Source organism: Tamandua tetradactyla, chromosome 6 (assembly GCF_023851605.1).
Source record: "Tamandua tetradactyla isolate mTamTet1 chromosome 6, mTamTet1.pri, whole genome shotgun sequence".
Taxonomy (NCBI): domain Eukaryota; kingdom Metazoa; phylum Chordata; class Mammalia; order Pilosa; family Myrmecophagidae; genus Tamandua; species Tamandua tetradactyla.
The window spans coordinates 28613281-28640140 of NC_135332.1; the positions used below are offsets into that span (position 1 = coordinate 28613281).

Sequence of the window (26860 nt, forward strand, 5' to 3'; positions counted from 1 at the left end):
CAACCCCAGATCAATCCAACCACCAGTTTCTCCTGCCAAAAGCTGCTGGAAATCCTGCACAAACCAGAGTGGAGCCCCTCCTGAGTTGTGATTCCCACCCCCAAGCCAGGCAATTCCTTGCCACCCCCTCACCACAACTTGCTTTCACTGCCAGCCCCTGTGGGTGCTTTTGGTGCTGGCCCTACACCATCTTACACCATCTCCCTGCAGACTGCACGCTGCCCTCATTACCTCCTCAGGCCTGGCTTCCGCCCTGCCTTTCTGGCCTGTCCCCTGCCTCATGGGAGTGGGGGGAGCTCTTCTCCTCCCTCTCATCCCTTAAGAATCCACGTTCCGGGGCTCTGTTCTCAGCCCTTGGTCTTCTCCCTCTTCAGGCTCCCTGGGAAATACTGCTCCTGAACATCCCTTTACTTGCCCCACTACCTGCTCCCAATGCCTCCCCTTCCAATGCCAAACTCTCCCTCAAGCTCCAGAGCGCTTTACAAACTGCGGCTCCAAGTCTACTGGGGTGTCTCTAGGCACCTAAAACTCGACCCACATGAAACCACACTAGTCACCAACCCTGGCCCCAAACCGCCTCCACTTGCGTCCTTCGCCTGAAGGGGATCCCCCAACTCCTCCTTTGCCCCCCACCCACAACCATGTCCCCTCAATTCTCTCTGAAATGACTTCCAAACCCACCTCATCCTCATATCCTCTTCAGTCCCCCACTTCACCGGTTTCTGGCCCCGTCCACCCTCTCCTAACCGGGCTCCCTGACCCACCCTCGCCGTACCCCAGCCCCTGCTCCACCACCACAATCTTTCCGATGCACGAATCTGACCACTTCCCACCCTTGTTCTAAAACTTGCTTGCTCCCACTCCTACTAGTTAAAGCTCCCCAGTGGGCACCTAGGGCCCTTCACAGCCTGGCCCCAACACTCCCAGCCTTGTGCCCTGCCCTGACCCAGTCCCAGCCCAGCCTTCCCTCAAGTGATACTGACCTACCAACTGGGCCCTTGATATGACTTGCATTTTAACATTTCTGGGAATTCTTGACGTCCCCCCACCCTATTTGCTGAATGAGCTCCTGCTTATCCTGCAAGACCCAGCTCAAACCCAGCCTCTGGTGGGCAGCAATCTCCCACCTCCCTTTGGATGAGCTGGGAGCTCCCTTCTCTGTGCTCCCACAGCCCTCGGAAAATACGTCTACACCAGCTCTTCTCACATCATAGTTTTGTTTCTACGTAATCTGTACAAGCTTTACTTTTTTTTTTTTTGGTGCATGATCCAGGAATCGAACCCCGGTCTCCCGCATGGAAGGTGCACATTCTAACCAGTAAACTACCCGTGCACCCCTCAAGCTTTACATTTTTTGAGAGGAATCTTGTCTGTAGTTTACTCATTTTTGCATCCACAGCTTTGAACACAGTGTCTGGCACATAGTAAGTGCTTAGTAAATGTTAAGTGAATGGACAAATAGGTGGAAGGAGTCTCCTCAGCAGAGCAAACCTCGGAGAAGTAGGTGCTGGGACCTGAACCTTTCCTGTCGGGAGTGACCTGCCTGAGGGTACCCCCCACCTTTCATCCTTATGGGCCACCTCCTGTTTCAGCCGTGTTGTAATAGTGAATGGAGCCCCAGAGATGCCTCGTGCAGCCACTGCAACCTACTCTCTCTCTCTCTCACACACACCAGTTATTTCTGAGAAAGCTGAAGTACAGAAGAGGTATGTGGTTCCTGGGTCACGACTGCCATGCTACACCAGTCCAGAGAGTGATGTGCCCAGTGCCCGATGGAGCTGGGTGAGGCAGCAGCACTGCTGGGATCTGCCCAAAGCATGTGGGGGCCATGGCCACTTTCTTTCTCGGCCAGTGCTCTCCGACAGGCTTGGGAGGCTGAGGACAGGTGTCAGAGGCCACTAGGAGCATCTGATCAAATTATCCTCTCATCCCAGCTGGTTCCGGAAACTACTGCTTCTGGTCACCGAGTTGTCACTTCTGGGGAACGCAGAGGTCAGAGGATTCACAAAGTTCAAGGGGTCAGTCCCGGAAAGTTTCTCTAGAGGGTTAGGAGAACAATGGTGGAAATGACAAGGAGCTAGATTCAGGTCACCATAATGAAGAGTTTTCTCTTGGCCAGCACTGTCTTCAGATGAAACGAGTTCCCTATCACATGAGGTGCGCAGACAGAGGCTCTGTGGAGACGTTATGGGGACCCTGCACTGGACTAGAGCAGAGTTGACTAGTTGATCAGTTCAGAGTTCTCATCTGACATATACTGAGTGTCTGCGTGTCAGACCCATTGAATTTGGAATGGGCTCACTGGGGCCTTGCCCAGTGCTTAGAGACGGAGACAGAAATGAGCCCACTCCAGCCACTGATTAGCTCATTAGAGCCAGGCAAGGTCGGGCCAGGGCAAGCATCACTGCACACCGATTCCAGCTCAGAGGGCAGGCTCTGGAGTAGAGCGATTACCTGACTGTGAGACCTGGGACAAGTTACAGAAGTTCTCCCAGTCTCTGTTTTCTCAACTGTAAAATAAGAAAAATCCTACCTCTAGCTCACAGGGCATTTGTGAAGATTAATAAAATCCAAGTACAGCAATTGCCACATAGCAAATTCTCCTTGCACCCCTCTGCTCCTTCTCCTTTCCCCTCTCCCTGTGCTGTCTTCCCACTACATAGCCAGTGCAGCTATTCTTAATATTGTTGGATATTTTAAACCCAGAAATCAGTGACCAAAAGCATTACTGATAACTGACTGAATTGACAGCTTCCACTAAGCCAATCTGTCTTCAGCCTTCAGGTCCTCTGGAGAAGGAGCTCTGAACTGGCGTCCTTAGAGGTGTTTGGGGCGTCCACCAAGCCCCAGAAGTTGCTACAAGATTTTCATGTGGATGTTTATTTTCCTGGAACAGGGGAATGCTTTCCTTTGATTCTCAAAGGGAACTGGGACCTAAAGTAGATGAAGAATCACTGCCCTGCACCATCTGTGACCAATGCAAATGTTTTCCAATGGCCAGTTAGTTCTCCCCTGGGGTAAGGGTCACGGAGAGGTTACTGCCGGGGCCTAGAATGGGGATGGGGTGCAGCCATTCCTCAGGCAGGGTTAGAGAATGTTTGAGAGGATGTGGTGAAATGCAACAAGGCAGGGCTGGGAATCCCACAGAGCCAGATTGGGGGCTCACTCTGGGCCAGCGGGGATCCTTGGGCTGGTTCCTGCTGGCAGAACAGAGAGCCAAGCCGGGGAGGGACCAGCAGAGAAGATAAGAGCAGCCCCCTTCCCCAGGAACTTGGAGATAATAAGGGAGCCAGCTGAGCATTACCTGGTAAGACCCACCTAAAAGCTAAGGGTGCCTGGGAGGTGGGCCCTGCCCTGCTCCCATCAGGCACAGCCAAAACCACCCCAGCTGGGAAGCGGAGTCTGAGCGTGACTATCATTAAGGGCACTGACACCACAGCTGTGTCCTACATAGTCTGGAGAAAGACTGCGGAGACACTGTCAAACCTACAACAATGGTTTTCAGTTTTTATTACAGCCTACGGGGTGAGTTGAATAATGTCCCCCCAAATTCATGTCCACCTGGAACCTTAGCATGTGACCTTATTTGCACATGATTCGTTAAGATGAGGTCACACTGGTTTAGGGTGGGCCCTAACCCAATGACTGATGTCCTTATAAGAAGAGAAAACAGAGACACACAGACCCGCTAAGGGGGAATGCCTAGGGGAGACACAGATCCAAGCAGGGAGCCCAAAAGCCAAGGAACACCAAATATAGCCAGCAACCAGCAGAAGCTGGGACAGACGCAGGGGACGGTTTCTCCCGTAGAGTCTCCGGGGTGAGTATGCCCCTGCTAACCCCTTGCTCGTGGACTTTTGGCCTCTAGAATGGGGATAGAATTCATTTCTATTGTTTTAAGCCATCCAGTTTGTGGTCATTCATTACAGGGGCTCTAGAAAACGAATGAAGCTGGGAGCCCTTTACAAATAGAATCCTCCCTAGAAACTCAGCTAGTGAGACAGAAAAAGGCAGTGGATTGGCTTAGACGGAGCCCTCCCCCTGGCCCGCCCATGCACCTAGCAGAGGCTACTACCCCTGGGGGGGTTCTGAGGACCACAGTTTGCCAACCACTGACTTAGATTTTTTTAGTGAGTCCGGGCAAAGAACCAGAGGCTGCAGTGATGGGTTTCTAACACCATGCCCTGGGGGAGCTGACAGTCTGAGGAGGAGTCAGGCACCTGGTCCTAAGGCAGGACCTTCCTTACAGCTAAGCGAGGAGGCTGCAGGCACCCAGCTGTCCAGCGGCCCAGCGGCCCCTCCCCTGGCTCTGACTCCTGACATCCCAAGCGGCTCAGACTACGGAGACGGCCTGCTGCGCGCACCACCCACGTCTGTCCTTAGGACAGTTATTCCTCACTATTGCCTGACAAACGGACACCCTGGTCCATGTCTCAGTTTCTCAGGGGCTTGGCTGGCTGGTTTGGGTTTGTGTCCCCCGTGCTGGAAAGTCAAGAAATGCCCTGAGCCTGAAAGCAGAGGTTCAGAACTCAGAGGAGAACTCCCCAAGGGCAGCGCTCTCTCGAGAGGCCACCAAACTAGCTCCCCACCCTTCGATGCCTGAAGGCAGGTCCAGTCAAACTTCTAATTAAACTCTGAGCTTGGTTTTCCTATCTGTAAAATGGGGATGATATAAAACTCCAGGGTCTATTGTGCAAGGTCTTAAATGGGTGGGTGTTCGTGAAAATCTCTGTGTAAATGTGGACGCCCAGCAGGTGCTCAGTAAGTGTGAACTGACTTCTCCGTCTCACTCTAGTGATTTTGGATAACTCGCTGAAGTCACAGCGAAGTCCCTGAGTCAGTTTAAAGGAAAGACATGCTTTTTGAAAAGCAGGTTCTACGTTCAAGTTCTGGTGACTAAGAGGGCCTCCTGAGGAGTTCCCAAAGCTAGTGCTGGAGCCAGGTGACCATCTGGGAAGCAGAATATGCTAGTGCCTCAGAAGGAATGAACTCCATTGCTGGGAGGCTTCAAGGAGGAGGTGCCCTGCGATCCCCAAGGAAGTCAGTGCTGGAATCCACTGGAGACAGAGGGAGGGCATAGGAAGCAAATGAGGGCGTGTTCAGGGCAGCGGGGTCCCCCCGGGAGTATGGAGGAGCCAGATCCACCCAAGGCTGAGCAGCACTGCCACCAAAGAGCTCCTGAAAAGTGGCTGCCTGTGGCACTTGTGGCACTGTCAGTCCTGGGCCACAGCTCTGGGAGACCTCAGGGGTGCCCGTTAATGCTCCTCTCCTCCTCCCAGAAGCTCACCTTGCTTCTGGCAGCCCCCTCCAGACTTCCTTCACTCTGCTCAAACTTTCTCTGCCTCCTGCACTTTCAGCTGAGGACCCCACCTCCTGCTTCACTGAGGAAAGAGGCACCACCCACTGCCAACGCTCCCAACACCCACCACCAGCTCTGCCTGCAGCCGTGCCCACCCTTTCTGCTCCCTCCCGTCCAGTTTCACCTCGGTAAGTGTCTCCATGGGACAAAGGCCACTCTGGCCTTGTGGGCTCAGTTCCCGGCTCCCCCTACCACCTTCTTCCTCTCTTCTCAGTCTGTTGGCAGACAGACATACACCTGAGGGGACTCTCTTTTCAGAAAAGCTTCCTTGATCCACGCATCCTTCCATTTTTTGCTCCTCTCAACACCTTTTCATAGTCAGGCTTCTCAAAAAAGATGTCTGTTCTTGCTCTCTCCCTTCCCTCACCTTTCCAGGTTATTTGTGCTAAAGGTTTACCAATTTCATTGACCTTTTCAAAGAACTAGGTTTTGGTTTCATTTATTTTCCTGGGCTCTTACCTTGGACTTGGCTGAACTGCAGGTGGTAGAATCTGTTGGTGAGAGACGGAAAGAAAAATGAAAGTTGGACAGGGACAAGAGAAGTCTCAGTCCTGTGACTACAATTCCCTCTCCACGGAAGCTTCAGGAATCAGGGGGGTCACCAACCCTGAGGTCTCCCCAGGCCCTGGGGGTATGGAGGGCCTCAGATATCATTTCCTCTGGGATAGAGATGCAGCAGGAAATGCTGTCAAGCACCACTTCCTTTTGAGACCTAGCCACGGGACCCTGGGTTAAGGGGGGGGGGCTGCTTTTTACGGCTGGCTTCTCCCCCCACCTCCTCCTGACCCTGTTACTCTGAAGCACTGGAGAGAAAATGCCAGAAACAAGATGCAGTTCACATAAACCACCCGAGTGAGACACAGCAAATCACAGACGTCTGGAGAAATGGAGACCACACAATGCATGGGGGGCAGGGGTCCCACAGCCCCCTCACCCACCATCCCAACAACAGAAGAAGGGAGAAAGACCATATGAATGATGGAGTAAACAGGCAGAAAGGAACGAGGTGGAGTGTGCTGGCAACTAGCACCTTTGTAGGTTCCACCTCCAGCCCGGAGGCCCACTGCCCTAGGGGCACCCGTGGGCCCCCCACTCCCTTAAGACCACTGGGGTAGAGAAAGAGCCAGAAACAAGTCCTGGCAGTGCCCCCTTCAGAACTGGGGAGGAAGCAGGCAGAGCCGAGACCTCCCAGGGCCCGATGGGCGAATGGGCAGGTGCAGTTAGTCCACACGCTGCCGCAAGCGAGTTAGAGGCCTCTTCCCCAGCTGCCCCCGCTGCCCCCGCTGCCCACGGGGAGAGGAGTGAGATGGGCTGACCACCCGGCAACACACACAGGGCAAGGGGTGGTGGCAGGTGATTAGAAGAGCAAGGGGGCTCCTTCTGCACCCCCCCCCACATCTTCTGGACCCCTCGCTGTCTCCTGCCACGAGGAGCGCTGCTGGTGTGCCTCTGTCAGAGGCAGGAATGGTCAAAATGCTAAAGGGATTGGGCATCAGGGACAAGAGGAGTTACTGGCTTAAGCCAAGGAGGGACTAGTCATTCATTTGTCTCTGGGCGTGAAAATTAACTTTTATTCTGCTATAAGAGGGCCAGAGGTCCTGGATACAGGACTTACGGGCTGAGTGACCAAAAGCCCTGGTTCTGGAAGCAGGAAAAGCCAGCCCCTTGGGGTGAGTGAGGCAGGAGTTAGAGACAGAGACTTCTGGAGGTGGCATCACCCGTGTCAGGAGAGGCTGGTCCCGCCACCGGCCAAGCTGGGCTCAGCCCAGATCATCAGGAGTGGCCAGGCTCAGCCCGGGGGGAAGATGGCAGTGCAGGGGCCTGCAGAGGGCAGCCACCCCGTGCCCAGACTCCAGTGAGTGCCTCCTGCCTCCCAAGAAGGGGCTCTAGGATGGGAAGGGAGCAAGGCAGGGTCAGGTACTAATAAGCCCAGGTGACTGGTATGTCCTCAGGGCCTGGGGCACTTCTGCCCGCCCCTTATGCCTGCCCCGGCTTCTTATAATCACCCGCCACTGTTAGTGACCCGAGGCCGCAAAACCACACTGTACCCTTTAAATCTCCAACAGGTCCGCTGGAGGGGGAGGGGGGAGAAGGCAGGGAGGGAAGAGAAGAGAAGGGAGCAGGATCGAGGGAATGGGAAGAGAGCACAGGGAGAAGAGAAAGGAGGAGGAGCAGAGGGGTGCAAGGAGAAGGAGAAAAAGAAGAAAAATTAAAAAGAGGAACATGCCCAGAAGGGCGCAGCCCACAAGAGATTAAAAGCTCAGGAAAGCACCAGTGAAGGGGGGCGAACAAAGCTACAGGGACAGCTCGTCCCCTGCCCGCAGGGCAGCCCAGCAGGCCCGAGGGGGAGCGAGCCTTGCTACACCCCAACCTCAGAGACGGAGCTGGGAAGGGCCCTGCTGGGGCAGGAGCAGGGAAGCTGGTGTTGGGCTTGGAATCTGGGACCCTGAGGAACGCAGCACCCCACCCCCACCCCCTCCTGGGTCCCTGCACTCACCTGAACCTGGGTCACCAAGAGGCATTGTCCTGCCAATGTTGGGCAGGAGGTACTCGATGTTGGGCACTGACTGAGGCTCCTTGTCATCCACAGGGGTCTGCCAACAGGGAGGAGGGGTCAGCCCGCATGCCACCAGACGGCTGCAACCCCCTCGAAGGGGGGCCTGAAGACAGGGCCATGTCTCCTCCGTCAGCCTGGGGCTCACCAGGCAGGGCCCTCAGTCCTGAGGCCGGCCTTCAGTCCCCCCATCAGACTGCTCGGTGCCTCCCCCAGTGCCCTGATGGAGCCCTGAGGGCCCCAGCTGCTCCCTCAACCGAGGGCAGGAGGTGAGTCTCCCCCATCAGACTGGGGGCTCACGAAGGCAAGGGCTCTGCCTCCTGAGTTTCTAGGCCTATGTTTCCTCCATCAGACTGAAGGTGCCCCAAGGGCAGGAGCTTTCCCCTGCTCAAGTCTTGCTGCCCCAACCCCTGGATCTGGGGACGAGGGCCCCTCTCTGGCCAGACCCCAGCCCAGCCCAGCCCTGGGCATCACTTACTCTCTCCCCCTTGTCCTCGCTGTCGCTGAAGAACCAGTCTGACTGCAGAGGAGACAAAAGGAAGCGACAAAATCAGTGTGGGAAGGGGCTGGGGAGGACAGGAGCATGCGCTCCTCAATCTGCTGGGTCCCTGCCGCGGGTCGGGAGGGGGCGCCGAGAGCCAAGGGTCCCCCCCACTCCCACAAGAGACCCTGGGCTGCACTGGCTGCTGGAGAGGTCTAGGGGGATGGTGACGGATCCTGGAACCCAGAATCCCAAACTGGGAGAAACGCCTGGGGAGAGAAAAGCTTGGACGCCAGAGTGGGAGAAAAATGCAGCCTAGACTGGGGGACAGTCAGAGAACAGGTGGGCGAGACTCAGGGAGAGACTCTCTTTCTGCCTGTTTTGAACCGGACACCGGCCCAAGCCCCTCGCCAGGGCCCTCTCCCCACCGCAGCCCGGCAGACGGGGAGGAAGCAGCGCCATCTGGTGTCAGCCAGGTCCACAGCAGGGAGAACGCGGACAGGGCTGCAGAGCTGAGCTTGCCCAGGGGCACGCAAGGGCTCACCCATAGATGACAAACAGGATGGAATATAAAGTAAACACACACTTAAACACATTTTGGGAAATTTGAGAATCTTGAAGATGAAACTCTAAAATTTTTCTGGGAAACAAAAACCCAGATTGCCTACAAAGGAACAAACATCAGATGTAATTAGAACTCTCAGCAGTACAGACACAAGAAGACAAGGAAGCAATGATTTCAATGTGTTGAAGGAATACAGTTTTAAGCCTAGAATTTTATAACCTCATTTAAATTTGAGTATGAAATGAAGCTATTCTAAGACAAGAGAAAATTTAATACATGAATACTCCCTAAATGAATCTGAACAAATAAAAAAATGAATCCAGGATGGAGCAACAAGCTCTGAGAAGGAGGAACACATAGCTTAGAAGAATCTAAGGTTATCAAAATGAACAATGATACCCCACCCCCCACATACACTCAAGTGTGTCCATGATGATTTGGAATTCAAATGCAGAGGGAGAAACCAGTGGTAGATGAAAGCATACTAAGGTATTTGTCTTTTAGAAGTTGGAGGAAGGAAGTTACTGATAAAGCTTTAGAGATTGATAATAAAAATGTTAAAGGATGGGTTTTCATAAGGATGTGGTAACTCCCTAGAGAATAAAAACAGAATGCTTACTTTTTATATTGGGAAGATGAAATTCAGGCCATCCAAGGCAAGATAAGACAGATGAAAAAAAAAGAAAGAAAACGAAAATGTGGTATGCAAAATGAAATGTCAGATGGCAGAAATAAGTCCTAAGAGTATAGGAATTACAATAAAGTAAATGAAGTAAATTCACTGATTAAAGTTAGAGACTCGGATTACATATTTTTCGTTAAAAAAATATGTGATCTGCAAGAGATATTTAAAACAGAATATAGAAAGTATGAAAAGATATAAGAGTCAAAGAGGGTTATTATACACTGGCAAAAGGAGCAGCAGATCAAGAAGACATAAATCATGGCATAGAGGCATCTAACATATTAAAAGAACTGAAGGGGGACTAGATAAAGTTTGTAGCTGATCAAGCAGGCAAAGAAAACTAAGTAAAGATATAAAAAATATGAACAACACAGCTCACAGATTTGATCTAATGGGCATACCAGAACTTTGCAATCAATCATTAGAGAAAATATATTCTCTTACACAATATACGAATCATTCAAAAGTCAACCATGTCCTAGGCCACAGTGAAACTCTCAATAGGATTCAACATCATGCTGCCTGTGTTTTTCTGCTCAACATGGATTAAAATTAGAAATAACAACAATAACAAGAAAGTCCAAAAAAACAACTCTTCACATTGTCTGGAAACTTATAAATCATACTATTCAATGACACTTGTGGTTAAAGAGGACATTATAATTACAAAATACATGGAGTTAAATGACGATAAAAGCACTACATGTAAAAATTTGTGGGATGAAGATAAAGTGAACTTAAAGAAAAATGTGTAGCTTTGAATAAATTTTCAGAACACAAGAATAACCAAAAACAAAAGAGCTAAGCATTCAAGTTATGAAGTTGAGAGGAAGGAAAAAACAGCAGAAAGAAAGAAAAATGTTAAAGAGGGACAGATATTAATAAAGCATAACATAGAAAGACATTTAAATCAATAAACTATAGAAAACAGTAGTTATAGAACCTATTAAAATACTTCATACACAGAGGGTTTCTTAAACAGTCATTAGTATCAATTAAATTTCATATAATCTGAGTGAAAAACTTAAATTTGGAGTGTTAGAGACCCTTAAAAACTGTTATCTACACTACCACCATAGCCCCATGCCTATAAATAAAGTGGATGCAATCTTTATTTTATATCAAGCGGTGTAAACAAAGATTAATATGGTGTGCCGGTTTGAATCTGTTGTGTACCCCGGAAAAGCCATATCCTTTAACTCTCATTCGATATTGCTCTGTGGGAGCTTTTTGATTATCCATGGAGATGTGACCCACCCAATTGCGGATGGTAACTTCTGATTAGATGGATTCCAATGAGATGTGCCTCCACCCATTGAAGGTGGGGTTGCTTACTGGAGCTGTTTAGGAGGGAACCATTTTGCAAAAACCTTTAGAGCCCACGCAGGAATTCATAGGGGAATTCGTAGGGCCAGAGACCCAGCCCAAGACAAGACACATGCACATAAAAGGACCAAGGAGAAAAAAAAAAAAAAGGATCAAGGAGGCCCCTACACTTTGGCCTGGGGCTATTCTCTAAACTCATTGTATGGATAAATCTCAAAAGAACCACTAGTACAGGTTAATCTGCAAAGACTGGGAAAAGTGTTTTCTTTCGTTTTTTGGTGGTGATGGTGTTAGTCTTACACCCAGGAAAGCTCTGTCACAACTCAAGCTGGCTACAAGCTTAAGGAACAGATGACTCAGATCCTGAGTCTAAATTCCAGTGTTAACACTTTAAAATATCAAAATGTCAAGGTTTCAACAAAAGATTATGAAACTATAAAGAAACATAAAGGAAAAAATGCAAAGAAACAGGTCAAGGAAAAAATGCAAGCATTAGAAGCCATCAATGAGGAAGACCAGACCTGGGACATAGCAGACAAAGACTTTAAAAATGGTCCTAAATATGCTGAAAGACCTAAAGGAATTCAAGAAACTGATAGATAAACACAACTAAAATACCAATAGAGAGATAAAAATATGGAAAGGAACCAAACAGAATTAAGACCTGAGAAACAGATATTAAAAATCCCCTTGAGGGACTCAACATCAGATTAGAGCTGGCAGAAGAAAGAACCAGTGAATTTGAAGATGACAATTGAAATGATCTGATCTGAGGAGCAGAAAGAAGAAAGAAAGAAGGAAAGTGAATGGAGTCTGAAAAACCTGTGGGACACTATCAGGCATATAAGTGTATACATTGTAGGAGTCCCAGAAGGAAAAGAAAGAGAACGGCACAGAGAGAATATTCAAAGAAATAATGGCTGAAAACTTCCCAAACATGTAGAAAGACAAAAATATGCACGTCCAAGATGCTCAGTGAACTCCAAACAGGGTAAGCCCAAATAGACTCTACAACACAGCATATTATAATCAAAACTGTCTAATGCCAAAGAACAAGAGAGATTTCTGGAAGCAACAACAGAGAAGCAACGTGTCACATGCAAGGGAGCCTCAACAAGAGTAAGTGCCGCTTTCTCATCAGAAACCAAGGAGGCTGTAGGATGATCTATTTAAAGTGCTCAGAGAAAAAAAATGCCAACCAAGAATTCTATAACTGAGAAAACTGTCTTTCAAAAATAAGGGAGAAATTAAGACATTCCCAAGTAGACAACCACTGAGGGAATTCACCACTCTCAGAACAGTCCTATAAAAGACACTAAAGAGAATCAGCAGGTGGTAAGGAAAGGACACTATAGAATAGACAAAGCCATGTGAAGAAATAAGGATCTACAGTGACAGTAATGATATGGGTAAATATAAATGCCAGTACTAATACATTTTTTTATTTGTAACTCCACTTTTTGCTTCCTACAGGATCTAATGAAAAAAATCTGTGGTTTGGGGCTCATAAGGTATAAACATGTCATCTGTGAAAAGAGCTACCTAAAGGTGCAGAGAAAGCCAGGTGTGGGAAGACGCATCATTTGCGAATACCACTGAAGTTAAGTTGGTATCTAAGCAAATGAGATTGTTATAGATTCAGGAGGTTAAATTTAAGTAAGCCCCATGAGAAATGCAAAGAAAATATCGGAGAATATGCGAAATCACAGAGACGGAAATTAGAGTATAGTTTGCTGAGGGTTGCAGGTGGAGAAGGAGGAGTGGGAAATTAATGCATAACGAGTACTGGGTTCCTATAGGAGAGGGAAGTTTTAGTAACGAAAGGTGGTGAAGGTAACATAGCGTAAATATGAGTAATCCCACTGAGTGTTATGCTTAGGAGTGGTTGAGATGGGAGAGTTTATATTGTATGTATGTTCCCCCAATTAAAAAAAAAGAATGAGCAATTAAAGAAACAATAACAATTAAATACAATACATGATCCTGGATAGAATCTAATAATGGAGGAGCAAAGGCCCCAAAAGATATTTTTGGACATATGAAAAAAACTGGAATATAGCTTGTAAATTATATAACAATGTTAAATTTCTCGAACTTGGTAATTGGACTTCAGGTGGTTAGATAGTGAACATCCTTGTTTTTAGGAAACTGTACTCAGTATTAAGTGTTCAATGATATATATGACCTACACTCAAGTGTTCAGAAAATGAATTGATAACTAGACAGACAGATAAATGATAGTGAGATTGACCCATGAATTCATAGATTCATAGACAGATAGGTGGAATGATACAGCAAATGTGACAAAATGTTAAAATTGGTGGATCTGGGTATCTGAGGGGTATGCTGGAGTTCTCTATATGGGGAATGTATTATTTTTATAACTGTCCTGAAGGTTGAACGTATTTCCAAATAAAAAGTTAAAACAAACAAACAAAAAGGAATGAAGTTCAGAGTTACCAATCCCTGGTAACTATGCTACAACATGGATAAACCTTGAAAACATTATGCTGAGGGAAATAAGGCAGACACAAAAGTAAAAAAATATATGATTCCCCTTATATGCGGTATCAAGAATAGCATGTTTACCAGGGATTGGGGGGAGAAGGGATTGGGGGAAAAAAAGACCAACAACAATTTTTTTAAACTTATGCTTTGAAAATAATTAGATAGACAAATCTCTGGCAAGTCTGATCAAGAAAAATGAGGAGGTATACAAATAAAATACAGAAGGAAAATAACTATAGATATGAAAGATATTTAAAACATAATGGATCGATGCAAATGTTCTAAGAAATGATGAATATGCAAATATGTGATGATATTAAGAATTACTGATTATATATGAGGAATGGAATGATATGTTAATGTTTTTGTTGTTAATTTTTTAATCAATAAATAAAAATAAAAATAAAATAAAATAGAATAAAAAAAGGAAGAAGAAGAAAGAAAAAAAAACACATAATGGAGGATGTTAAAATATCAATAAATAGGAAACCCAGATAAAGCGGACTTATTTCTATGCCAAAATCAATATAAGAGGAAACAAAAAATAGTCTAATAGCCATTAAATTAATTGAAATGGTCATTCAAACCCTCACTCAATAAACATCTCAGGCCTAGACTGTTTTACAGTTTTATGTTTTCTTTCAATATTTCAACGAATAAACGTCTCTATCTTTATAAGTTATTCTAGAATGTGGGAAAAAAGGGAGAGCTGCCAAATTCAATTTCTGAGGCTATTATAACCTTGTGATCAAAGACAGATAAAGACAACTAACCATAAGAAATTAAAATTAGAGGTCAACTGTGTACTTTATAAACAGCACACTTAAAGGAGAAAGTTTAGATACGTTCACTCTGAAGTCAGGAAAGTCTAACCACTCCTGCTACTACTATTCAACACATGGCCAGGGTCCTGGCCTACAGTATAAGACAAGTAAAAGAAATAGAAGGGATGAGGATTAAAAGAAACCAATTTGAAACTAAGAGGCTGTATTGTAAGTAGTCACAGATGACCTCTACGGAAGAAACTTAAGAGAGTCAATAGAGGCACCTGACGGCACCCGCGGGAAGCGCGGCTGGAAGTGGGTAGGAAGTAGGCACTCGTGGTGCTGGCGGCCTGGCCCCAGACAACATCTATGGAAAATTATCCATTGGCTTCATATTAAAAGCCACAGCTCCTGTCTCTTTTAACTACAATTTGGCTGCTGGCCCTGCTGCTTCAAAAGTGTGCAACGCAACAGAAGGTGAAGCAAAAGAAGTCCATCAAAGCTTAAAAATTACAGCTGGGATTTTTAAACATTTAAAGGAAAATCATATCTGAAAACATGTTACACCTGCAGAAAAGGAAGGGGTTTAGAGGCACGGATCATAGAAACTTATATTATCCATTGTCAGGCTGAAACTCAAGAAGTAACAGTTGCTTGAACAATCGAACTAAAACAAGCTTCTGGACTAATTGCTGCTCTGGCATATGAAACAGCCAGTTTCTGTCAAAAAGCTGACCAAGTCAAAACCAGAAGAAGTAAAACCTGTGAAAGAACCAGATATCAAACCTCAGAAGGACACTGGATGCTATGTCTCCTAAAATACATTGATAAAATGTGCCCTTTGAATTTCTGTACTACTAGATAAGTTTTATTGGGCTCTCCAACCACCACGGTGCCCTCTTCCGCCTTCACCGGCTCCTCCGCCACCAGCCTCGACAGTCTTGCCACCCTCACCTTTCCTCCTCCAGAACAGCTACTTGGGGAGTGGAGACAATACAGAGCAGCTCCCGGAGCCACGACGGAGATCAAAGGGACGGCGTACCCCATCCCGGAACAGCTGACTGGGAGAACCAGCTCCGGTGAGATCACGGAGGGGCGCGGGTTTTCCTGGGCGGGACGGCAAGCAGCCGGAGTCCCTCCCTTCCTCCTTCCCAGGCCAGCTGGCAGAATTGGGCAGGCGGTCCCCTTGGGCCGCGGCGGCTGGCGCCCCCACCACACGAGGCCCCCTGCACCAACTGAGAGAGTTGGGTCGAAAATCCCCAGACTGCGGAGAACAGTGACCAGGGGGTCCCTTCCAAACATGTGACTCCCCGGTCCGGCTGGGAACAGTGCACTCTCCCGGGCTGCACAGCTGGCGCCCTTCTGCCGCGCTTGGTGCCCCGGGCCGACTAGGAAATTCGGTCGGGCACTTTCCCGTGCTGCGGCAGCCGGCGACCCTCCTCGTGTTCGGACCCCCGGGCCGGCTGGCACTCTTCCAAGATGCTTTGGCTGCCGAACCTCCCCTACGGCGAGAGTTTTCCAGAGTTAAAGGACCCACAGCAACTTTCACTGGTGGAACCCGTAGACAAACGTGTGCCACGAGCGCCACCTACTGGGCAGGATAAGAAAAACAGAACCCAGAGATTTCATAGAAAAATTTTTCAACCTGTGGGGTCCAACACTCAGGGAAATCTGACTAAATGCCCAGACGCCAGCAGAAGATAACGGACCACGCTCAGAAAATTGAAAATATGGCCCAGTCAAAGGAACAAACCAATAGTTCAAATGAGATACAGGAGCTGAAACAACTAATGCTGAATATACGAACAGAAATGGAAAACCTCTTTAAAAACGAAATCGATAAATTGAGGGAGGACATAAAGAAGACATGGGCTGATCAAAAAGAAGAACTAGAAAAACTGAAAAAACAAATCACAGAGCTTATGGAAGTGAAGGATAAAGTAGAAAAGATGGAAAAAACAATGGATACCTACAATGATAGATTTAAAGAGATAGAAGATAGAATTAGTGATTTGGAGGATGGAACATCTGAATTCCAAAAAGAAACAGAAACTATCCAGAAAAGAATGGAAAAATTCGAACAGGGTATCAGGGAACTCAAGGACAATATGAACCGCACAAATATACGTGTTGTGGGTGTCCCAGAAGGAGAAGAGAAGGGAAAAGGAGGAGAAAAACTAATGGAAGAAATTATCACTGAAAATTTCCCAACTCTTATGAAAGACATAAAATTACAGATCCAAGAAGTGCAGCACACCCCAAAGAGATAAGACCCAAATAGACATTCCCCAAGACACCTATTAGTTAGAATGTCAGAGGTCAAAGAGAAAGAGAGGATCTTGAAAGCAGCAAGAGAAAAACAATCCATCACATACAAGGGAAACCCAATAAGACTATGTGTAGATTTCTCAGCAGAAACCATGGAAGCTAGAAGACAGTGGGATGATATATTTAAGTTACTAAAAGAGAAAAACTGCCAACCAAGACTCCTATATCCAGCAAAATTGTCCTTCAAAAATGAGGGAGAAATTAAAACATTCTCAGACAAAAAGTCACTGAGAGAATTTGTGACCAAGAGACCAGCTCTGCAAGAAATACTAAAGGGAGCACTAGAGTCAGATACAAAAAGACAGAAGAGAGAGACATGGAGAAGAGTGTAGAAAGAAGGAAAGTCAGATATGATATATATAATACAAAAGGCAAAATAGTAGAGGAAAATATTATCCAAACAGTAATAACTCTAAATGTTAATGGACTGAATTCCCCAATCAAAAGACATAGACTGGCAGAATGGATTAAAAAACAGGATCCTTCTATATGCTGTCTACAGGAAACACATCTTAGACCCAAAGATAAATATAGGTTGAAAGTGAAAGGTTGGGAAAAGATATTTCATGCAAATAACAACCAGAAAAGAGCAGGGGTGGCTATACTAATATCCAACAAATTAGACTTCAAATGTAAAACAGTTAAAAGAGACAAAGAAGGACACTATCTACTAATAAAAGGAACAATTAAACAAGAAGACATAACAATCATAAATATTTATGCACCGAACCAGAATGCCCCAAAATACGTGAGGAATACACTGCAAATAGTGAAAAGGGAAATAGACACATATACCATAATAGTTGGAGACTTCAATTCACCACTCTCATCAATGGACAGAACATCTAGACAGAGGATCAATAAAGAAATAGAGAATCTGAATATTACTATAAATGAGCTAGACTTAACAGACATTTATAGGACATTACATCCCACAACAGCAGGATACACCTTTTTTTCAAGTGCTCATGGATCATTCTCAAAGATAGACCATATGCTGGGTCACAAAGCAAGTCTTAACAAATTTAAAAAGATTGAAATCTTACACAACACTTTCTCGGATCATAAAGGAATGAAGTTGGAAATCAATAATAGGCGGAGTGCCAGAAAATTCACAAATACATGGAGGCTCAACAACACTCTCTTAAACAACAAGCGGGTCAAAGAAGAAATTGCAAGAGAAATTAGTAAATACCTCGAGGCGAATGAAAATGAAAACACAACATATCAAAACTTATGGGACGCAGCAAAGGCAGTGCTAAGAGGGAAATTTATTGCCCTAAATGCCTTTATCAGAAAAGAAGAAAAGGCAAAAATGCAGGAATTAACTGTCCACTTGGAAGAACTGGAGAAAGAACAGCAAACTAATCCCAAAGCAAGCAAAAGGAAAGAAATAACAAAGATTAGAGCAGAAATAAATGAAATTGAAAACATGAAAACAATAGAGAAAATCAATAAGACCAGAAGTTGGTTCTATGAGAAAATCAATAAGATTGATGGGCCCTTAGCAAGACTGACAAAAAGAAGAAGAGAGAGGATGCAAATAAATAAGATCAGAAATGGAAGAGGAGACATAACTACTGACCTCACAGAAATAAAGGAGGTAATAACAGGATACTATGAACAACTTTACGCTAATAAATACAACAATTTAGATGAAATGGACGGGTTCCTGGAAAGAGATGAACAACCAACTTTGACTCAAGAAGAAATAGATGACCTCAACAAACCAATCACAAGTAAAGAGATTGAATTAGTCATTCAAAAGCTCCCTAAAAAGAAAAGTCCAGGACCAGACGGCTTCACATGTGAATTCTATCAAACATTCCAGAAAGAATTAGTACCAACTCTCCTCAAACTCTTCAAAATAATTGAAGTGGAGGGAAACTACCTAATTCATTCTATGAAGCCAACATCACCCTCATACCAAAACCAGGCAAAGATATTACAAAAAAAGAAAACTACAGACCAATCTCTCTAATGAATATAGATGCAAAAATCCTCAATAAAATTCTAGCAAATCGTATCCAACAACACATTAAAAGAATTATACATCATGACCAAGTAGGATTCATCCCAGGTATGCAAGGATGGTTCAACATAAGAAAATCAATTAATGTAATACACCATATCAACAAATCAAAGCAGAAAAATCACATGATCATCTCAATTGATGCAGAAAAGGCATTTGACGAGAATCAATAGATCTAATAAAAAGAATTCAGCAAGTTGTCGAATAAAAGATCAACATACGAAAGTCACGTGTGCCACAAACTCTATGAACATACTAAAATCCACTGAATTGTACAATTTTAAGGGGTTGAGTTAAAGATACGGAGTTTCTATTTGGGATGATGGAGAGGTTTGGGTGGTATTGGTAGCACAACACTGTGAGTATAATTAACAGCACTGAATTTATATTGAATGTGGTTAAACGGGGAAATTTTAGGTTGTATATATGTTACTAGAATAAAAATTTTAAGAAAATATATACATGGAATTGCATTACATAAACAGCGAACCCTAAATTAAACTGTGGACTATAGTTAATAATACAATTATAACAATGGGCTTTCATCAGTTATAATAAATGTATCACACCAATGCAAGGTCTTAATAATAGGGTGGTATATGGGAACTATGTATTTTATGCATGATTGTTCTGTAAACCCACAACTTCTTTGTTAAAAAAAAAAGAAAAAAATTAAGTAGAGTAATGCCACATTGCTCGTGGTTAATATTTGTCCAGTGTTTACATTATGCTTTTATTATTATTATCCAGATAGATAAATTGTTTGCCCATTGAGAAGGTTCCATTTTATTGGGGGATTTTGATCATTCTCATTCCTAAAAGCACACCCTGTTTTTTTTCTTTCTTTTTTTTTTTTTTCACATGGGCAGGCACCGGAAATCGAACCCGGGTCCTCTGGCACGGCAGGCGAGAATTCTTGCCTGCTGAGCCACTGTGGCCCGCCCTAAAAGCACACTTTTTATTATATGAAAGCCCTAATTAGAAAAAAATGAGTTCATGCAAGATATTTTCATATAGTTATATTATTTGAGGACAAATAGCTTTGTTTTATTTATAGAAATCTACCTAATAAGGATTCTAAAATCATTTAGAACTATTTATTCATTAAAGAAATATTTACTGGCCATATAATATATGCCAGACACTGAATCTATATTAATACATGAAACAGACATGGTCTCTGCCCAAATAAGCCCACAGTTTAGGGCTGGTGAACATTAAAACAAGAAAAGAGCAGAATTCTCGCCTGCTATGCCGGTTCGATTCCCAGTGCCTGCCCATGCAAAAAAAAAAAGAAAAGAAAAGAGACAAATCAACTTATATAACAGTGCCTAGTCCCATGCCTGGCAAATAGTATGTATATGATAAACACTTAAAGAACAATAAACATACATCCTGTGATTGATGTTTTAACTCCAATAGTCTATAGGGTGAAGGATTTACTTTCAATATGTTGCATATAATAACTGATTGAAACACCCATATAAGCATCTTTTACTTATAAACATCTGTACTCTATCAAACTCAAATTCAATGTAACTCAGAGAGAGTAAGAAAGTCAAAAGACACAACATCAAAAATATTAAACCGTGTATCCCTTTAAAGAGGCAGACAATGTGGTATGAAAGTTCAAGGATGAATTCTGGAATCAAACAGATTTAGGTTCCACCAAATTCTAGCTTTGGTACTAATTAGCCCTGCAACTTTGGGCAAGCTTCTAGGGCCACATTCCACCTCTGTTAAGTGAAGATAATGATATTCAGGATTCACAAGAACCCTGTGAGACCGGGGAATTGATGCCTCTTTGCTCTGGGTTCAGTGCTTTACAATTTACAGGCATGTTTATGATCCTTAACCATTGGCCACTGTTAACAATGCATCGGTAAGCTTCAGCCTGTTCCTCTCGGAAATCAATAATAAATGAATGAATGAATGAATGGGTAAATTTATGGTAAGAGACTTATATTTTCACAAGGTAAATTAAAAAACAAAAAGCCAATCTGCCTCACAACCAAGTAGAAAAGATAACAGAAAATAACATGCCATGCACAAGAGCAACAAAACATAAAGTGTCTAGAAATGAACCACACAAAGGATTTAGAAAATGCAAATAAAAATATAACACTTATGTGGGAAAATAAGCCAATGGATTATTAAGACTAAATGTGAAAAATAAAGCTGATGTAGGGGAATATCTTTGTGACCTATAGGTGGTGAATTATTCTCCAGGTCAGATGAGAACCAGAGAGTCCACAAAAGGACTTGAGATTAATTGATGGGGAACCATATTCTAGACAAAGGTACCAGACAGGTGACTGGAGAAAATGAATGAAACCAGTAAGGGGTTGTTAAGTGGCCAGTATAAAAGAAAGTTTGCAAAACAGCATTTAAAATGAAAAAAGCCCTCCTGCAATGGGCTGAGAATAGGAACAGGCAATTCACAATCCCATTCTGAGTGGACTTAAAACATAGAGAATATGATGTATATGTAAGGATATCCATAGATCTAAAACGGAAGGAAGGTTGCAGGGACACAGATTAGCCTATTAGAGAGGGTGCTCATCGGAGGAGGGGAGCACAGTCAGGAATGAAGGGTGAAATGCGGGACTTGCAAAGCGGACTGTGACCGCACCTACAAACTGAGGCATATGGCTAACTCACGTACTTCCTGGTACAGGAAGTCCAGAAGAGAAGCAAGAAAGAAACAGAAGAGAAAAGAACATGAGAAAAGAAGAGAGAAAGATGATGTGAGAAATGGAGTCAGTTTTCTCAGGTTCAAGTAATTTGGGCAAATTACTTTACCTTTCCGACTCTATTTACTCATTTATATAATGGGCCTAATATGAGCACCTACTTTAGGATTGGGGTGAGGATTAAAATGCGGTAAGGGTTTAGAACAGCACAGTGTTCGCGCATAATGAACGTTAGCTGTCATTACTAAAGGGTGCGGTCCCCAGGGAGAAGCTGACCAGAGGAAGCCTGGGGATGGGCCCAAAGAAGCCAGCCTCAGAGCCCAGCAGGGGTGGGGAAACTCCAAGCAGGGGTGACCCACTAACTCCAGCCTTCCCCCAATGGCCTGGGGGTTGGGAGACAGAGCCAAAGCAGGCTCTGCACAAGTTCCATCACACCTGGCTTCATGACTCTGCTGCTCCCAGCCTGCAGAGCCTCGGCCTAGACAGGCCAGGGCAAACCTGGATGGACGGTGTCCCGGGCCCGGGCAGGGTGGAACGCGTCCCCCTGACATCCGTCCCTGGCTGGTTATGCTCAAACGCCAAGGAGGAGGAGAGTGGAGAGTCACCAGCTCGGTCAGTTCTCAGAAATGAATCCCTGAGGGCGAAAGTCCAGCCCAGCATGACACTCATTCATTCATTCATTCATTTAACGAACAATGAGTATTTACTGTGGCTAGGCACAAGGCTCAGTACTTTGAACACACTTACGAACAAGGCAAACATACTTTGCCCTAACCCTACCTGGATGTGGGGCTGCCCGAGGATTGGGACCCCCCTTAGGGCTGTGGGGGAGGGTGAGTAGAAACGGTCCAGGCCCCCCTGCTTCCTGGAGGCTGCTGCTCCTGAGCACTCCAGTCAACAACAGGTCCGAGATTTCCAGAGGCTCCTCTAGGAACCCCAGCGCAGCCACACTCTCTTCCCCAAAGCACACACTCATGGGAGGTGCCAGAAACTCCCCATCGGGTTGGGGCACTGAGCTTTTCCGAGGGGGAGAGCTACCTCCGACCAAGGCCTCATCAGGAGCCCACCACTGCCCAGGGCCCTGGCCTCCCTGACGCTCGGAAGTGGGCATCCAGGCTGCGGGTCCCAGAGCTGGGCTGAGAACGGGTCACGCTGCTCCTCCCTGTGGCTGGGACCCTGACCACGCGGTGAAAGCAGGGCACATGACTAAAGTCAACCCGGGCCCCATTGCCTCACCTCCCTGAGTCTTGCCAGCTTCCCTCGCTCCAAAAGCTGAGTCCAGGACCCAGAGGGCTACACTCCCAGTGTGTGTATGTGGGGCAGGGGCTTTAGTTAAGCAGGCTTGGAAATCCTGGGGCTGCCATTTATTAGGTGTGTGACCTTGAGCCAATCCCTGTGCTTTTCAGAGCCCCACTTTTCTCATCTGTAAAATGGGGATAACACGACCTGAATTCCCTTCCCTATAGTGTCTATGAGGTGGGGGAGGGCTGACCAGCTCCTAATCTACTATCTTCTGAAAGGAGGAGGGTCTGGTTTCATCTTTTGCAAACTGGGAGCACAGGCTGTACAAACATTTGGAAATGGATAGCCTAAGATGATTCATAAAATCACTCCTGAGCACTCCAGCAAAGAGGGCAGTGCTGCCTTTGGATTTGGCTCTGGAGGACCAGGGGCTCCTGCGCCCTCTGCTGGCCAATCTGAGCAATACAAGAACACATTGAAACACAGGGCTCTCAGTGCCTCCAGGCACCAGGGACACCGACACCAGTGCAGTCCCCTGCCTGCAGGCCCAGGCTCTCTACCTGCCCCACCCACCTACCTCTGACCCTGGCCATCACCATTACCCCCCTGAAGCCTCAGGGGACCTGCTGGGAAACCGTCACTAGAGCCCAGGCCTTCTGACTTCCAGGCCAGAGTCCTGCCTCTGCACCCGTCTGCCCAGTTCTAAAGGACAGCTCTCCTTGGGGCCACCTTCGGAAAGCCCGCCTCAACTCACCCTTTCCACGTTTCACCCCAGGAGCACCTTCCCTGATCTTCCTCCTCCCTCCCACTCATGGCCATCTTGGAACTCAGGAGCCTCCTGCTTCTCCTGCTGGACCCAACATTCCAGTACAACTGGGATTCAGGGTCCCCTCTTGCGTTGCCTTGCAACGCAGCCTAATGCTTCAAAGGGCATTCGCCGTCCCAGCAGCAAGTCCTAAACTGCCTAATTCTTCCCTGAGCAGAGCTGGGCTGAGCAAAAGTGAGGTGCTCAGAGGGACGCGGGCCTGGGTTCAAAGGGTGCACCCAGGGCAAGCCGCTTACGTGCTGGATCAGCGTCTCGACGATCTTGTAGCGGTCAGGCATGTGGGTCACCATGTCCGTCATGTTGTCCTCAGATGTCCTCACCAGCGTCGGCCCAAAGACCAGGGCCAGGTTCCGGGGCTCCATCTGGCCAGGGGAGAGACACAAGTCAGGGTCAACTTCCCTTTGGGCTGACCTCTAGCACCTCCTGATCCTCCCTCACTCCAGGCCCCTTGGGGCACCTTCCCCAATCACACCCTGAGATGTCCCAAGCTTAGGGACGAGATGCCCCCTTGCGTGGGCACGGAGGTGCTCAGCAAGAGGAGCACAGGCCAGATTTCAGTGCCACTCACCCCCAGGCTGGGCAGCCATGGGCAGTGCCCAACCTGCACATCCATACAGGGCAGGCCTGAGCAGGCAGGACCTCCCCGTGCAAGAAGTAGGAGACCCTGGAGTGAGGACACGTCAAAGGTCCCAAGGGTATTTTAGGACTAGGAGAAATCCTACAGCTCCCCTCACTTTCCTCCTGCAGCACCAAAAGACATACTATAACAAAGGGATTCGAGCTAGGTCAGAATATGGACTTCCAGCAGACACAGGGAGGCCGGCTGCCTGGAAGACCCTCTGAAACTCAGGAGCCAGCACAAAAGGGATGAAGAGGGGACACAGTGACCTCTAAGGAGAAAGGCATGCCTAGTGGGGCTTTAGTTTATCTGTCCTGGAGGAGCTTTGACTATGCTGAGCAGACCCAGGAAAGCCTGTGCTTCCCTCCCCCAGACTCCACGCTGAAGCCCCCACACACCTTGTTTTTCTCTGAGTGGTCAGCAATGGTCTTGAGATGGCCCACGAGGAATTTGAGGGTTTCATAGTAGTGTCCTGGGAGATCCCGAATCTGGGCGGGAGAGAGAAGAGCCGGGGCCAGGCTGTGTTACCCCCTGCCCCTTCCCCTGCAGGGGCTCTGGGATCTACCCTCTGCATCCCCACCCCTGAAGAGACGGGGAAACTGAAGTCCAGAGTGGAGAAGGGCTCTGCCCAGGCCACCAAGGGGTCAGTGGTGCCTGCTCCTCCTGGGACAAGTAGCGCTCTCCCTGCCACCCCCTACAGTGTCTCCTTCCTTACCAGCTTCCTCAGCGTCTTCATCCGCTCCCTCGAGTCCTCGATGCGATTGGCCTCAATGAAGTCATTGTATTTGTCTGGAACACAGTGAAGACTCGTTAGAGAGGTGGGGGTAGCCTCTCCTCACACTCTCGGGGTGGGCTGCTTGGGGGCCGCCCTCACCGGCCGAGGGGCCTGGGAGGTCAGCGTGCTACGTTCCCCCACGCCCGTGACCTCGGGTTTCTGTGAAGAGCTCCCACAGCTGCCTGCGTGGTAGACCAGGGTGTTGTCGGGAGGAAATGAGACCTTAGCTGCATGCCGACACTGGCAAAGGGACTCCTGCCTCAGGCTCGGGGACACTAAGTTTCGGCGGGTCAGAAGAGAAAGTGTGTCTAGAAGGCGGAGGAGCCTTTCAGCCTCAAGACCCCACTCCCGTGTCAGGATTCTCTACGTCCCTTCAGAAGGTCAGAAAATGGTATGTGGCACATTTATTCTAAAATCCATATGGATGAGTAAATGCACAAGAATAACCAAGGATTCCTTTTTTCTTTTTTTACATGGGTAGGCACCGGGAATCGAACCCAGGTCCTCTGGCATGGCAGGCGAGCATTCTTGCCTGCTGCGCCACCATGGCCCGCTCAAGGATTCCTTTTAAAGGAAGAATGATGAAGGAGGATTTGTCCTACCACAATGGAAATATACTAAAAAGATAGCATGGCTAAAGCGATGGCGCTGGTGGAGAAACAGACCCATGAGGCGCCCTGAGGACGGGAAGGAGGGAAGCAGCCCGCAGGAACCTGCCATGTGGTAAAGGCAGCGCTTCAAATCAGCAGGGAAGGATGGACGTGTCAAGGACTGGCTATCCTTTGGGGGGAAAGGTTTCATTTCTAGCTCACGTACTACATCAACAAACTTAATTGAATTACAGAGCTCAAAATAAAAAATTATAAAAATACTGGGAAAAAATAAGAAAATACTTATTTAGGCCTTCCTTAACATGAGATGCAGGATCCATTACAGAAAGGTGAACAGCTTTGACTGCATTTGTTTAAAAACTGCTTTTAGTTTCCATTATGAAAAGTCAAAAGGCAAATGGCGGACCAAGAGCAAAGCTCTGCAGAGACTAAGAAAGGGTTGAAATTCATAATATACAAAGAGCTGGTCTCCTACAAATCAGTAAGAAAAGAAGATAAATAACCCCATAGGAGAATGAACACATATTATGAATGGGTAATTAGAAAGGAAATAGAAAAGGCCAATAAACTAATGAAAAGATATTTAAATCTCCCTAGCAAGGAGAAAACTGAAAACGAAAATAATGAGATACCATCTCCCGTATCAGATTAGCAGAATTTTAAAGCATTAATAACATCCAGTGATGATGGGGCTGTGGGGAAACAAACCCCCCCTTTATGCTATTAGTGGAAGTGGGAACTGGGGTTTCCTTCTCAGGGCACTATTTGACATTAGTTTTTTTTTTTCTCACATGGACAGGTTCCGGGAATCGAACCCGAGTCTGCAGCACGGCCCGTGAGAACTCTGCCACTGAGCCACAGTTGCCCGCCTGACGTTAGCTTTTAAAAATGTTCACCAGGGGGCGGGCCACGGTGGCTCAGCAGGTAAGAATGCTTGCCTGCCAAGCCCGAGGACCCGGGTTCAATTCCCAGTGCCTGCCCATGTAAAAAAGAATAAAAAAAATAAAAAATTAAAAAAATAAAAAATTAAAAAAAAAAAAATGTTCACCAGGACTTTGACCTTGCAAGTGGACATCTAAGACTCTACTCAGAGGACACTCATCCAGGGGGGCAAGGATGTGTTCAAGGAAAGTCATTGCAATGTGGTTTATAACAGCACAGATTTGAAGACAACCTCAACATCCATCAATAGAGGAGTGATTGAAGAAATTATAGCCTGTTCAGACTAGGGAACACTACGTGGATGATTTAAAAGAAGAATGAGATAGAGTACTGCGAACTGGCATGAATGAATCTCAACATTACAACCCTGCTTTTGCTAAGGGCAACTGCACTGCGCGGTGCTCCAGCGGCTCTTGTGGGCTCTGAGAGCCATCGTGTGCATTTCTTCCAGACTCCACTTTGGCGGCATCAGGTTGTTAGCTTGAAATAAGTTAGCGTGGGAGGAGTTACATCATGGAAAGCAGCGAACATTACAATTCAGAGCTTTTTC

General features: G+C 46.5%; 1 protein-coding gene across 2 annotated transcripts in view; it reads right to left on the reverse strand.

Annotated features, from left to right (window-relative positions):
- The window catches only part of ARHGAP23 (Rho GTPase activating protein 23), a 78618-nt gene that overhangs the window by 3303 nt on the left and 48455 nt on the right, over nt 1-26860 (reverse strand). For both annotated transcript variants that reach the window (XM_077164599.1, XM_077164600.1), the window contains exons 18-23: nt 24698-24771; nt 24381-24470; nt 23600-23725; nt 8392-8433; nt 7857-7953; nt 5819-5850 (exon numbers count right to left, since the gene is read on the reverse strand). In XM_077164599.1, the coding sequence (XP_077020714.1) occupies nt 5819-5850; nt 7857-7953; nt 8392-8433; nt 23600-23725; nt 24381-24470; nt 24698-24771 (461 nt within the window). The remainder of the gene's footprint in view (nt 1-5818; nt 5851-7856; nt 7954-8391; nt 8434-23599; nt 23726-24380; nt 24471-24697; nt 24772-26860) is intronic.